Source organism: Mus pahari, chromosome 6, assembly GCF_900095145.1.
Source record: "Mus pahari chromosome 6, PAHARI_EIJ_v1.1, whole genome shotgun sequence".
Lineage (NCBI taxonomy): Eukaryota > Metazoa > Chordata > Mammalia > Rodentia > Muridae > Mus > Mus pahari.
Window position 1 is genome coordinate 94,042,101 of NC_034595.1, and position 13,885 is coordinate 94,055,985.

The following is a 13,885-nucleotide window of genomic DNA, read 5'->3' on the forward strand; positions in this document are numbered from 1 at the left end:
ACATACATAACCTTGTATGAACTGACTAATTAAAGAAAAAGGTGAGGAGACTGTAAGACAAATGTCACCAAGACAGAAACACATAAACAATTCTAATAGTTAGGAACTCAACCCCTGCTCCAAAGACACAGGGCAGTTTCAAACCCACAGTATGCAGTGGGGGAAGGGATGGTCTGTTGACTCAGCACCTGGTGGTGGTAGTGAAGAACCTGTCTTGGAGTTGCTGCTTCTCTAGCTTTCTAACTTCTGGACACAGGGGTAGTGGGTGTCATGAAAAATAGAAACGTTGCTTGGACAGAGCAGCTCTCTCTGGATTATAGGGAAGAACATGGAAGAGTCTGCTCTCCTCTCTGGAAAGGAACCAATCCAAAGGCAGCAGCAGGAAGGTCCAGGCAGACGGATAAACTCAGGGAGGGGCTCACCTGCTTTTTGGTGGCTTTGTTGTAAGAAAAGCATTTGGAGCATATGGCTCTTTATCCTGGAATGGTAAACCAGCTGGTGTTTCAGGAAGTGGCCAACCGGCAATCTGTGGGGTCCTGTGCTCAATGCTGTGTGCTGGCTACAGCTACAACCTTGAAAATCTGCAGAACCCTATGCTGGCTTTCAAGTGTCAAGTGTCTGATACTGGACATGACTTATAATCATAGTTTGCTGCAATCAACAAGTAGGGAAGGATCAAGCTACTTGTTCTGCAGAGCTGAGGACAGCAAACCACAGTACATGGAAGCTCCACACATGACAGCTCCTTGCATCAGAGTCCCCTCTAAGCCGACTGAGACAAACACCGGAGCTGAGGACCTCGGTCAGTAAGCATTCTTCCCTAGTCAGCACACAACACACAAGCACTGAAAATGAGCTCAGCTAGTCCGGAGTAGCCCTGAGTTAGAAGAGGACACATGGTGTATGGATGCTAGCAGCCAGGAATCCTACTGCTGCCTGTATGTCTGCTAGGGGTACTAATGACTGAAATACACTCTGCAAAAATGCCCACTCTCATGTCAGACAGTCAAACACGATGTTAAATTGGACATTTGGTTTTTAATTGTCCAAAACAACTCACAAGGTCATAATCTCTTGGTAAGTATCTTAGATGATGTCTCGAATTCTACAGATCTGTCTACAACACAGGGGCAGTAACTCACAAAGGAGAGGGATTAGTCATTAGGAACAACTCACTGTGTCTGTAACTGAGCACACTACTGATGATTTCGTTATCTGTAGCTTTAAGTGGAGCTTTTTAAGCCAACTTTTAACTCCAGCAATATAATTCTGTTAACTATCAAAATAGTTTAAAATCCACTGGAGCAAGAGAAGAGACACATTTTGGGACACATTAGCCTTGGGGAGTCTTTAAAACACCAGGTAAGAGTGAAGCAAGTGAACTTTATACAAGCACTCAGCTCTTACGTTTTCATGTTTACTCCTGGAAAGTCTACAGGATCTAGTACAATACAGTTCATTCTTTTAGAAAACACTAGAAGAAAGTACACTAAATCATCAGTCACCTATATGGTAACCTATATGGTAACCCAAGGTGGTTCAGAAATGTTAAGCTGGTGTGGAATTCCCTAAAACAGAGGCCAGTAACAAGTAAGGAACACTGACGGCTGAAAATAGTGCTGTTCGTCACTACAGCCAACTCAACCATGTTGCCCAAGCACCTGTGTGGCTAAATATGACCAGATCGATAGCAACAAACACTCAGAATGTTCGAAGTACCTTCCAAAAAAATCACAATCCTTCAGCACTACAGGAAACTGGTGTGCCCAATGTCTAGAACTTTCTTTTGCTATGCTTCAAGGCGCACAGCACCAAGAACTTTACCTGAATGATACTGGAACCTTGGTATGCTTAGGTCTTCTCTCCAAAACAAGTCACTCCACAGCTATCCCTAACTCTGCTTCCAATACCCAGAATTACAGCCATGACAACCCAGAATCAAGACAGGCTGCACAGAAGGTATCCAAGTATTTGCAGTTACCTTCTGATGATGGCCACTAACCTGTGGACATTATTTGGGAATGAGAAGGAATTCCAAATGTATATCAACTCAGCTTAAGTCAATATAACAGGCTATACTAGGGCCACATCACTCTGTCCCTGAGAACCATGTGTATGTGGGGAGAATATGGAATAAGGCAGTAAGGTCAGCTCAGACCTAAAATGAGAAACCTAACATTATAGGAGAAGCACTGAGCCCCAGGGCCTAGCCTGCTCTTCTTCCCCATTAGAACCTCAATTGCTGATCTCACTATTGCTGTAGGCACAGGGCGAGAGGGGAATATAAGGCATTTTAAAGATATATGGTTATTATTTTAAGCAACGTGGAAAAATTTTAAATTCAAACACTAGCAAATGGAAGTATTAACATTAGACATTTAGACATTATTAACTATGCTTAAGTCACAAACTATTAAACAAGAGTACACTGAGGTTGCTAACGGACTTGTGACCCACTTAACCCTAAGGAGCAATGCAGGACCAGGAACCAACACGAGTGGCACTGGACACTGCCCAAGATGTAAATTAAGAGAACTTCATCTTTTCACACAGGGAACTGGGTTCAAGCTCCATTCAGAAATTAAAGAAACGGTACCACTTTGTGAGTACTAAGTCTGAAATAAATGTATTTATTCATCAGTACAGCAGTCAAAGCAGCGAGGGTATCTACAAAATTATGCAACTGCCACTTTGCTAAAATGCCCATGTCAATATATTTTTTAGGAGGAAGGACATCCTCCAGGCCAGCTACAGCTCTCCAGCAGTCCTCACCTCCCCGAGCTCTGGGCTTACCTCAAGTCCTTCAGCTCATGCCTGGCACTGCTGTCCTCTCTCCTGCTTTCACTCAGGTCCGTAGCAGCTGCCAGCTGAAGGCTTCGGGTGATCGGGCCCCCGCTCCGCTCTCTAGATTTTACTATGAACCGGTCTGTTCTTTTCTTGCTGGCCAGGGCAGTCTTGCTTTGTAGAACAGCTTTGCTCTTCTGCACTTTCACATGCAGGCTTCGGGACGATTTGCTTGAGAGCTGAGTAGAATGACTCTTGGCAACAGCTTTGGATTTTTTGCCCTCAACATGAGTAATTTTAGCCATTCTTATGGGACTAGAATTCCTCAAGGAGGAAGAGCTTGCTTTTTTGGATTTGACTGAAGCTGCAAATTTGACATTCTGTCTGGATCTGAAGGATGAGGAGGGCAGTGGGGCTTGGGCAGGGCCTGTACTCCGAGCTCTGGTCTTGCCCAAGGGTGCCTGCATGCTCTGCATCTTGATCTCTGTATCTGCGGTCCGCCTCCGGGGATTGCTACTACTGTTTCTGTCACTGCTAGCAGATGACGAGTGGCCACCTTTCTTAGATGAATGGGAAACTTTTCTTTTGGAAGGAGAAAGGGGTTTTTTAGGACAGCTGAAAGCAGCATGCTTATTCAGGCTGCCGATGTACGTGAACTCCCTGTCACAGTAAGGGCAGATATGTGAGGACGCCTCGGAAGTGTCCCTCAGGTCGGCCTTCTGCTTCGCAGATCTGTTTTTCTGAAGGATCGCTTTCTGTACCAGCTGATTCTTTTTCTTCAATGCATTTAGCTTGAGCTTATTTGGAGACATTTTGCCGAGTTCAACATTGAAGCTCAGTCTCTTCGGCTGCCCCATCCGTCTGAAGGCATTTTTCCCAGAGTTGTCTAAAACCAGCACTCCATTTTTGGGCTGCACCGTCTGTCTCAGGGGCACTGGGTTTTTCTTAGGAGTGTACCTTTTCTTGTCACTTGCAGATGCACATGCCAAGATGTGCTTATGCAGCTCAGGCATGTTATCAACACTCTTGCCACACTTTGTGCAGCGGATGGCAGTAGTGAAAGTCTGTGGGATATTGTGGGTGGTGAAGTTTGTGGCTGTCACCCCAATCCCCATAGGGTTTCGATGGTGGTACTGAAATGGAGGTGGCTTAAAGCTCGGGTAATGCTGGTTTAGACCAAGTCGAACATCTGGCTCTTTCGTCTTTATTCCGGAAGCCATTATTTTGATGGTCGTGTAAAGCTCTTCAGAGGAGTCATTTAACTCCTCCTCTCTAGAAGCTTCCACAGGCTCTTCTGGCAAACTCGGCATATGCTCCACATGGGCCTTGCTGGGGTCTGTGAAGTTCTGGGGCCTTAGGGTCCCACTTTCAAACTCGTGGTGTGTGCACACCTCATCTGGGTGGAGATCACGCTGGTGCTGCTGTAAGTTGCATAAGAAGGCAAATTCTTTCTTACATACAGAACACACAAAGATATTTCCGACTCCATGAAGCAGAAATCGGTGCTCTGATAGATCAGTCTTACCCTTAAAAAGCTGCACACAAAACTCACATTTGAAGGGCCATTCTTCAGCATGGACAGATAAGTGTTTGGTTAGATCTTTAATGGAAAGAAAAGGTGATTCACAGACATTGCAAACAAAGTTTCTGCTGAATGTTTCTTGGACAACACTCTGTTCACCGGCAGGTGGGGCCTCTTCCTTGGGTTTCAGACCTTCACTCTCTGACTCCTCCTGTTTGAAAGTTATTGCAGGGAGAGATGCTTCCAGGTTGTCCCCAGAGGACACCACAGATGACACTGCTGAGAGAGGGGGAGGTGAGGGGGAGGAGGAGGAGCATGAAGAGGAAGAGAAGGAAGAGGAGGAAGAGGAGGAGGAAGAGGAGGAAAGTGTGGGAGGACCAGGGGAAGCAGCAGACATGAGTGGCTCTACAGGAGGAATAGGAGAGGGAGAGGGGGACACTGTTGGGGAGAGAATGGGAAGAGGAGACTGAGCAGTGGCATTTGAGAATGGAGAGGGGCACTGTTGAGGAGAGGCATCAGAAGAAGGGTTGGGGAGAGGGACAGTTGGAAGGAGGGGGGGTGGTGGAGTGGCAACAGTTAACACAGGAGGGCAGGGTGGAGGGGAAGAAGGCTCTGTGGGGATCAAGAGAGGAGGCAGCTGGCCAGAGGACAGGGAGGCTGCCTGGAGAGGGGGTGATGAAGGGCCAACAACCTCAGGTGGAGACTCAGCAGTGGGGGCTGAGCAACTCGAGTCAGTACCAAGTTCAGGATCTGGCTGTGTATCTGGGGATTTACAAGGACTTGGGCTCCTGGTCACCGCTGGTGTGCTCTCTGTAGGTAAGCTAACACCATTATACTCATTGAGAAGAACCTTTTGTAGCATGCAGGTGGTTGGTTTTTTCTTCTTTGCAGCCGGCTGTGCCAAATGGTTCTCTTTGAATTCCTTGCCTTCTGAATCACAAGGCTTTTTATGCACACTGAGATCCAATACAGACTCCCATGGGACTGGAGTCTTGCCTGTGCCCTCTGACTTCTGTTTGACACCACTGGATAAATCCAACGGCTGTTGGTTGCACACACTGCTGAAAGTAGAACTGGCCGCCCATTCTTTTGATATTTTGTACTCATCAAAGCAAGGAGGGCTTCCAGTTTCTCTCTCATCTCTCCCAGACAAACTCCACGCTGGTGAGTCACTGCGACTTTCTAACTTCGGTTTCTTGGAAGTCAGAACTGTGTCTGTCCATGCTGCTTTCCCATCACTTGGTTTCCCAAAGTCTCGAAGGGCAGGGCTGTGCTGTGGAGAACTGGGTGGAGAGCTGGTACGTCTCTTAAACCTACTAGAAGTCACAGGTAACATGGATGCAGGAGCAGATACACACACGGGACCTAACTTAGGAATCTCAGCTGCCGAAATCCCTGCAGGAGGAGTCAGTTTGTCCTGGGTCTGAAGAAGCTGCTTGAGCTTTGAAGACAAATAGACACCCTTCTCTTTATGGAAAGACACCACCTCTGTTGTTGATATGCTCAGAGGCAGACTTAAGGAACACGAGGGTGCTGTGGAATCTGAATCTGTCTCTGCTTTAATTTTGGGGAGTACAGGTGGACTGGCAGTCCTCCGTTTCTTAGACTCACAATTTGTGTTACTGGGAGACTCTTTAAGAAGATCATCTGTCACAGAGACCTGAGTGCTCTTTATATTTTGAGTAATCTCTACAGTTACTGGAGTGATCAGACAATCTATGCCATACAAGTGTGCAGAATTAGACTCCATCTCAATCACATCACAATTACTAGTGCTGTTGTTGGTCTGAATCTTACCATCAATATAATAATTTAGGTTTTCAGAGATGTTGCTAGAAATGTCCATGATATACACATCATCCGCTTCCCCTTCCTCCTCTGGCTCTGTGCTTGGTACATAGACATTCTGGGAGGGTGGGGCCTGCTCTGCTGGTGGCTGCGGCTCTTCTAAGAGTCCTCCTTTTCGCCTGACACCTTTAGGAATCAGGTGGCGTTCATGAACTCTACGCTGATGTCTTCTCATATTGGTGTGAGTTCCAAATACCTTTTTGCAGTATTTGCATGGATGAAGTTCTTTAACTTCGCCATTCTCTTCCACAAAAGATGAATTCAGTATTTCCTGTGTGGTTTTCTCTGAGTTCAATATCAAACAGTCTTGCCCAAGTTGAGGTGGACTCGACTCATCTTTAGAAGTAACATTTTCCCCCTTGCCATCATCTGGATCCTCTGAGGGCTGTAATGTCATGCTGGGTCTTCTCTTCAACCCTGTTTCATGGCGCCTTTCATGCCGCCTCCTGTTAATCTGTGTGCCGAACGGTTTACCACAGTACTTGCACTTGAAAGCGTGATTGATTGTAGAAATGTGGATGTGCATGTGACGTTCTAGCCCCTGCTTCGTTGCAAATTTTCTTTCACAATGCTGACATGGCAACATAAATGTTTCAAGCACATCACCGTTGGCCTCCTCTCTAGTTCTGGGAACGTGGAGAGGAGGGGTCACGTCTGGAGAGTCTTCAGAAGTTTCATTTGACATACTCTGTGGCTCTTCTAATAAATCTTCTGGCTTTTCTTCACACCGTATCTCTGGCTCTTTCACAAAGCTTTCATTCGGCATGTCTGCTTCTTCCTCCCCATCTTCTCCCAACTCCTCCTCCTCCTCTTCTTCCTCTTCCAGCTCCTCCTCCTCCTCCTCCTCTTCCCTCATATTGTTGACCTCACAGTCTGTGACTTCTTGTCTCTCATCTGCCTCTGGCTGTGACTCGCAGGCAGGAAGAGGGATGGCCACCTGTGGAACTGCATCTTGGCTTACCACCTCTGGCAGAAGGGTTGTCTGCTCAGGTGCAGAAGCCAAAGGCCTCTCATCCTCTTCTTTTGGACCTAAGGAGCACAGAGGAGCAGAAGTACAGAGATAAGACACAGTAGCTGCTGTGTAATCAACTCCTATGACTCTACTGCTAGAAGCTGCTAAGATATGTGAACAAAATTATTTCATTTGGAGGTTGAGCTGGGTGCAAATCCCTTCCACTAAATTAACAAATGTAAGGACTGCTAAGAACCAGGCAACACTCTAGACACATCATGACAAGCATGCCCACAGGTACTAAGCTTTTCTGCTTATAAAAACTAGTGCCTACAACTATGTTGGAATAGCCAATATTAACTAATGAGCCTGGTTACAAATTCCAATTTTTCATGATTCAAACTATTAGATTAGATAGATTCTTGATGATGTACTAGATGATGAACTCCACTCTGCTAGTCAAACAAACTTTCTATCTTTTAGCAGCCTAAGGAGCAGTTTACTGAGTAAAACAGCCCCCCCCCCCCATCACTTGTCTATGCTCACCCTCTGACAGTCCAGAGAGGGCTTGCTAATGAGGTCATAGCTAATCAGAGACATTTAAAAAAAAGGGGGGGATGCGGGAGCTGGAGAGATGGCTTAAGAGCACTGGCTGCTCTTTCAGAAGTCCTGAGTTCAATTCCCAGCAACCACATGGTGGCTCACAACCAGCTATAATGGGATCTTCTAGTGTGTGTCTGAGGACAGCTGCAGTGTACTCATATAAATAAAAGATAAAGAAATCTTAAAAAAAAGTCATGCAATCATCTGGTAGACAAAATGCCTTGGGCAGAGGGACAGCAAATAAAATACCATGAGCTATCTCTAAGTCAAGATGACACTAAGCAGGTTCAAAGTCAGGAAGGCTGTAGAAAAGAGTTGGAAAAGGTCAGGAATGAGACTAGTACTGAGGATAAGATACCATGAGAAGCTGCTCATTGCCCCAAGTCAAAGAGTAGTTCTAACAGAGAAGTCATCCAGCTCCACTTTCAAGAGAATCATGTTGCTCACTGGGAAGAAAACGAAACCCTAAGTGGATAAGGGAAGGAGGTGGGCAAAAGGAGTTCACTGCTCCAGGAGAGGTCCAGGATGATGGCATGCAGATGCAGGCTAGGGAAGTTGGTAGAAGTAATCAGACCCTGAGAACGTGTATTTTGGAAATGAAGCTGACAAAATGTGCTTGCTGACTAGGTGTGATGAGAAGTCAAAAAGGACTGCAAGAAACAGCAATAATCCTGCTTACCAAACCAAAGACTGCGGGAGGAACAGGAGGACTATAAACACATGGGGCAGAAAAAATTACTTAGGATGAGCTGAAATTTAAAGTATGGTACTGTGTCTCAGTGAGGAGATTAAGTAGAATTTCATAAGATCTTATGTCAATACAGAGGCTGGAGTACCTGCCTCAGGAGAGAGTTAATGAACAATGAACTGCACATTACCTAGAAAGTGGACAGACAAGGAAGGATTATATCCCAGATGCTGAGAGGCTAACCGTCTTTGAGAGCTTGACTTACCTGGGAAGAGGGAATCTCAGTTGGGGAAGTGCCTCTATAACATTAGCCTATAGGCCTGTTTATGGTTATTTTCTTGATTGATGGTTGATGTTGGAGGGTCCAGCTCACTGTGGGCAATGCAACCACTGGGCATGTGGTCCCAGGCTATATAAGTAAGGTAGCTAGCTGACTATCAGCTCTGAAGCAAGCCAATACAGCAGTGTTCCTCCATAGTCTCTGTTTCAGTTCCTTCCTCATCTTCCCTCAATAATGGACCATAACTCACAAACCAAATAAACCAGTTCTTTCCCAAAGTTGCTCTTGGTCACTGTTTTATCATAGCAACAGAACACAAACTAGGACTTAAGAATGAGGAATAGCCAGGAGAAACAAGTCACAAGGAAGGAATGGTTTGTTCAGTCCAGAGCTTCAGGATGCTGGATAAATAAAGGACTAAAACTGGGGTGTGTTCCACTTGCCAACAGGGAGGTCTGGTGACCAAGACAACAGCCACAGAGCACAGTGACAACAAACTCAGAGGGAAGAAAGGAAATAGAAGGAATAGTAGCAGCTCTTTCAAGGTTCTCTATAAAGGAAGAGAATGGGCGTGTGGATGGAAGAGAATAGAGAACAGAAGACTCCTCCAGATTAGAGATGTAAGAAGATGCAAGATGAATGCTGGCGGAGCGGGCCACAATGTCACCAGCCCTATAAGACGGACCACCTGCTATGCTATTGAATTCAGCTCCATCTTCCATAGTCCTAAGAGTTCAGAAAACTCTGCAAAAGAGGCAACAGAGCTATAGTTTTTCTAGGCCCAGTAAATGGGCCAACTCAAGTTTTCCGACAGAGCCCCATGGAGCACGCACAGAAGATAGCACAGGTTACACTAGACTGCCCGGACCCTTACCTCTACCTCCCACACATACATAAAATGATTACAAAGTTCAGTTTTGTTTTGGCAGAAGTTACATACAGCAAGCAAGCGACTGTCCTATAATAAACTTACGGCCACATCTGTGGAAGTAAGAGTAGTGGGAAGTGTGCTATGCAGGCTAAACCCAAAGGCAGTAAACATCAAGGATAGAGAGAAAAAGGCAAAAGGGGGTAATCAGAATGTGGGATACAGAGCATCAGTACAGCATCGGAATACAGAAGAGTCATTTGGGAAACTTGAACTACGAGGCAGATTAAGAGATTGAGAAAAAGGCTTGACTACTGAGACCAAGGAGAGCATGGCGCTGTTGGACAATACTCCATGAGACAAAGGCATAAAGAGTGGCTCCAGTGTCAGGATACAACAGGCTATCCACAGACAGGGAACAGTGGAGGGAGGAGATGCTGAAGAGTGGCCAAATGCTACGGTCTCGACAAACATGAGTTAGGAACATAAGCTCACTTAAACACCCAGACCTCAGTCCTCTTGCTGCTCCTAGACCGAGGGCCGGACTTCTACCATCCGCTGCTGCTTCACTAGCAGTAGGCCTCTGTTTCTAAATAGAAACCAAAATGTTCTCCCTTGGACACATTGGACACTTTCTGTGTGCTTTCAATAAGCCAGGACAGCAGTCAATGGCAGTAATAGCACATTTCAAATATGCTCTCAGACACATTTGCAACAGACACCCAACACTGGACAAAAAAGCCAACATAGGATAACAAAAATATGCTAGCTCAAAATGTCTTTCTAGAATTTGTTTTCTGTGATAATCTGTGGTTTCCTTAGTTTTAAAAGCTGCTCCCTACAATTGGTAATCAATCTGATTTGAAACTATTTCAATGGTTCTCAACCTTCCTAATGACATGACCATTTAATACTGAGTTCTTCATGTTATTGTGACTCCTAACCATAAAACTATTTTGTTTCTACTTCATAACTATGAATTTGCTACTGTTATGAATAGTAATATAAGTATCTGATAAACAGGATATCTAATACGTGATCCCCAAGGGTCGTGACCACAGGTTAAGAACCACTGGCCTAAAGTAAGTAATAGCAGCTTAATATGTACAACCTTACTAACAAGTCAGCACTGCCTACTTTCTTGGGCTTTCAGACACAGGGCTGGGAGACGAGGGTCATCCCTCGGTAGCTACATTAGGCAGAGCAACCCTTATGTTGACCCAGTGCCAAACACTGGGCCTGAGCATCAAATAACTTTTTCGTTATGGTAGAGCAGGAAAAACAGAACTCCTGAGTTACTAAAGAGATCTCTTAAAATTTCAAACTCAAGCCGGGCGTGGTGGCGCACGCCTTTAATCCCAGCACTTGGGAGGCAGAGGCAGGTGGATTTCTGAGTTCAAAGGCCAGCCTGGTCTACAGAGTGAGTTCCAGGACAGCCAGAGCTATACAGAGAAACCCTGTCTCGAAAAATGAAAAAAAAAAAAAAAATTTAAACTCTATTTTTTGTTGTTGTTTGTTTTTTGTGTCTCAAGACAGGGTGTGTGTGTGGCCCTGGCTGTCCTGGAACTTGCTCAGTAGACCAGGCTGGTCTCTGTCTCCCAAGTGTTGGTATTAAATGGCATTAAAGGCGTGTGCTAACCAGTGCTCGCCTTCAAAGCCTACCTTTGTTTTTTTTAAAAAGATTTATTTATTATATGTAAGTACACTGTAGCTGTCTTCAGACACCCCAGAAGAGGGCATCAGATTTCATTTTGAATGATTGTGAGCCACCATGTGGTTGCTGAGATTTGAACTCAGGACCTTCCAAAGAGCAGATGGTGCTCTTAACCGCTGAGCCATCTCTCCAGCCCCAAAGTCTACTTTTAAATAAAAATTGTTTTGCATCTTTTTGTACTGCTCAAACTAGGAAATGTATTTGTCTCACTTCCTACACCACATCAAGCACAAAGGAAGGTCTGGGGGTAGAAGGGGTGGGGCTGTCCTTCCAGTTAAATCCTGTTTAAAAATCACCCTGACCTACCTGACTCCCTCAGCCACACTAAAGGCCATGCACACATCACTCACAATGAACCCATCCATTCTTGATTCTCAAAAGGGCATAAAACCTATGATTCTTTTGAAGTTATCACAAACAGGGCAAATTAAATGGCCATAAAAGGTATTTAAAATACTGACCTCCCCTCACTCACACACACACACACACACACACACACACACACACACACAGAGTTTTGTTTTGTTTTTTCAAGATTCACATTTCTATATTTTGAAATCTGCTTGTCTGTGTCACAATGAACAGCTCAAACAAGCTCTTGTCTCTGTGTAAATTCATCTGTAACAAACTGAGGCACACAAAAGTCCCAAATATGGAGACTCAGCTATGCTGAGCAGAGTAAGTTGACTGATTTAACTTTCAAACTGCTTCTCTGTAAACTCTCACATCATGAAAGATCTAGAATATCAATGTTCAGAGGCATTATCAGGATAAAAAGACAGAACTTGCGGAGAAAAACATAAAATAAAGTACAATTTTTAAATTCTGGCACAAAGTAGAAACACTTTTCATTCTGCTATACAGTATCAAACATGTCTGGTATTTGTAAGTAAATGTTTAATTGAAGATGCACACAGTAATACAGATAAACCGTAAGATGTATCACGAGACAAGGTTCCCTAAGTAAATACACCCTGTAATCACTGAGCAGGTCAGAATGCCACACCGCTAATAACCTAGGAGTCTTTGTTCTTTAAAACACTCAACATATGTCTGCCTGTCTACCTAGAAAAAGTCTTTAGTGAGTCTCACTATATAGGCCTGGCTGGCCTTGGACTCAGACCCACCTCCCTCTGCCTCTCACGCAGGGAGTCACGCTGCCTGTTTCTCTTTATGAATATAACCGTGTTGCATGTTTTATTTCATTTTAAAGGGAGAATAATTTCATTCTGAAGAGGAAGTATGGTTTGGAAAGTTCAGCTTATTAGAGTAAATATGTGTGTTCACCGAGCATGGCCAGCACTTACCTTCTGCAGAGCTCCTCATGTTTGCAAAGGTGGAGTCCAGCTCACTTGCCTTCGGCTGTGCAGCCTGAGTTCTGATGCCTTTGTTTTTATTCTCTTGTGATTTCTTCTTCCCTGAAACACAAAATATATTTATTTATTTATTCATTCATTCATTCATTCATGATACTCTTGTCCTTGAGACAATTAACCCAAGCAAAATATTTGTATTTGTAGGCACTTATCATTTTGGGTTTCCAAAGAAAAGAATGAATAGTGACTAAAAAATCATCAAATCTGTCAGAAAAAAAAACAAAAACAAAAACAAAAAACACAAAACAAGACGCGTAAGGCCTGCATTTTTAGACGTTTGCTCCTTAGTTTCACAGCATAGCAGCTATCTAAAATTAATGAACAATGTATTCTCAAAAAGTAATACTAATATAAAAAATTCTAGAATCTACAAAATTTGAAGTCATATAAATAATATGGAAAAATGCCTATTAGAGAGAAATAATATGTCAGAATTTAAAACATTTTATTGGTTAAGATAGGATAATCCAGGATTACAACTTCGACTTTGGAAGTAGGCATTTCACTGCATTATAAGGGATAAATATGGCCTCTCTCAAATGCAGAGAAATCACAAACATGGCCCTTATTACATTAATAACATGGAGGCCCACAAAGTTCAGAAAATACTAACTACACTCCAAATAATCCCAAATTATAGAAAGTTAAATTAAACCCTAACCTCTCCTGAGAAGCTACAACAATGAACTGAAGCCCCAAAGGAACACAGTATATTGTAGAACTGGTCCCAAACTGGTAACCCATCCAGATCCAGGTCAGTCTCAAGCCCCTTCCCAAGCACTTCCTTCCCTTCTGGCACTGTTCTCCTCACACACGCCACCTCCACTACAAGATATCCCTGAGACAAGCTTCCATGCTTTTCCTGAACAAGACTTCTGCATTCTCCATAACCACCTTATATCCAAAGACAGAAAAGACACTACTCATCACTATGGAACACAGAGAAATCCAACTCTCCAGAGCCTGAATAGTAGATGATCATGAGAGAAATATGATCAGCTAAAATGAAGACAACAGTTTTAATGTCAGAAACACAAAAAATGGCACACTTGAAAAGATCATTAGATTAAAAGTACAGAAATCAATTATAAATTATTACTTTAAAGGATTTTGATAAAAATCTAACAAATATAACAAGAAAACAAACTATTTGTTAGTCTTTCAAGGGGAAGTCCTAAGATATCATTTTAAAGTGCCCAATTCTTTAGCAGAAAGCAGGCTTGGTTTGTTCTGTTTCCTTTGGGAGTGTG

General features: G+C 43.9%; 1 protein-coding gene across 3 annotated transcripts in view; it reads right to left on the reverse strand.

Annotated features, from left to right (window-relative positions):
• Positions 1–13,885, reverse strand: part of Prdm2 (PR/SET domain 2) — a 101,185-nt gene that overhangs the window by 18,724 nt on the left and 68,576 nt on the right. For all 3 annotated transcript variants that reach the window (XM_029539588.1, XM_021199780.2, XM_029539589.1), the window contains exons 7-8: positions 12,567–12,677; positions 2,794–7,183 (exon numbers count right to left, since the gene is read on the reverse strand). In XM_029539588.1, coding sequence (XP_029395448.1) covers positions 2,794–7,183; positions 12,567–12,677 — 4,501 coding nt within the window. The remainder of the gene's footprint in view (positions 1–2,793; positions 7,184–12,566; positions 12,678–13,885) is intronic.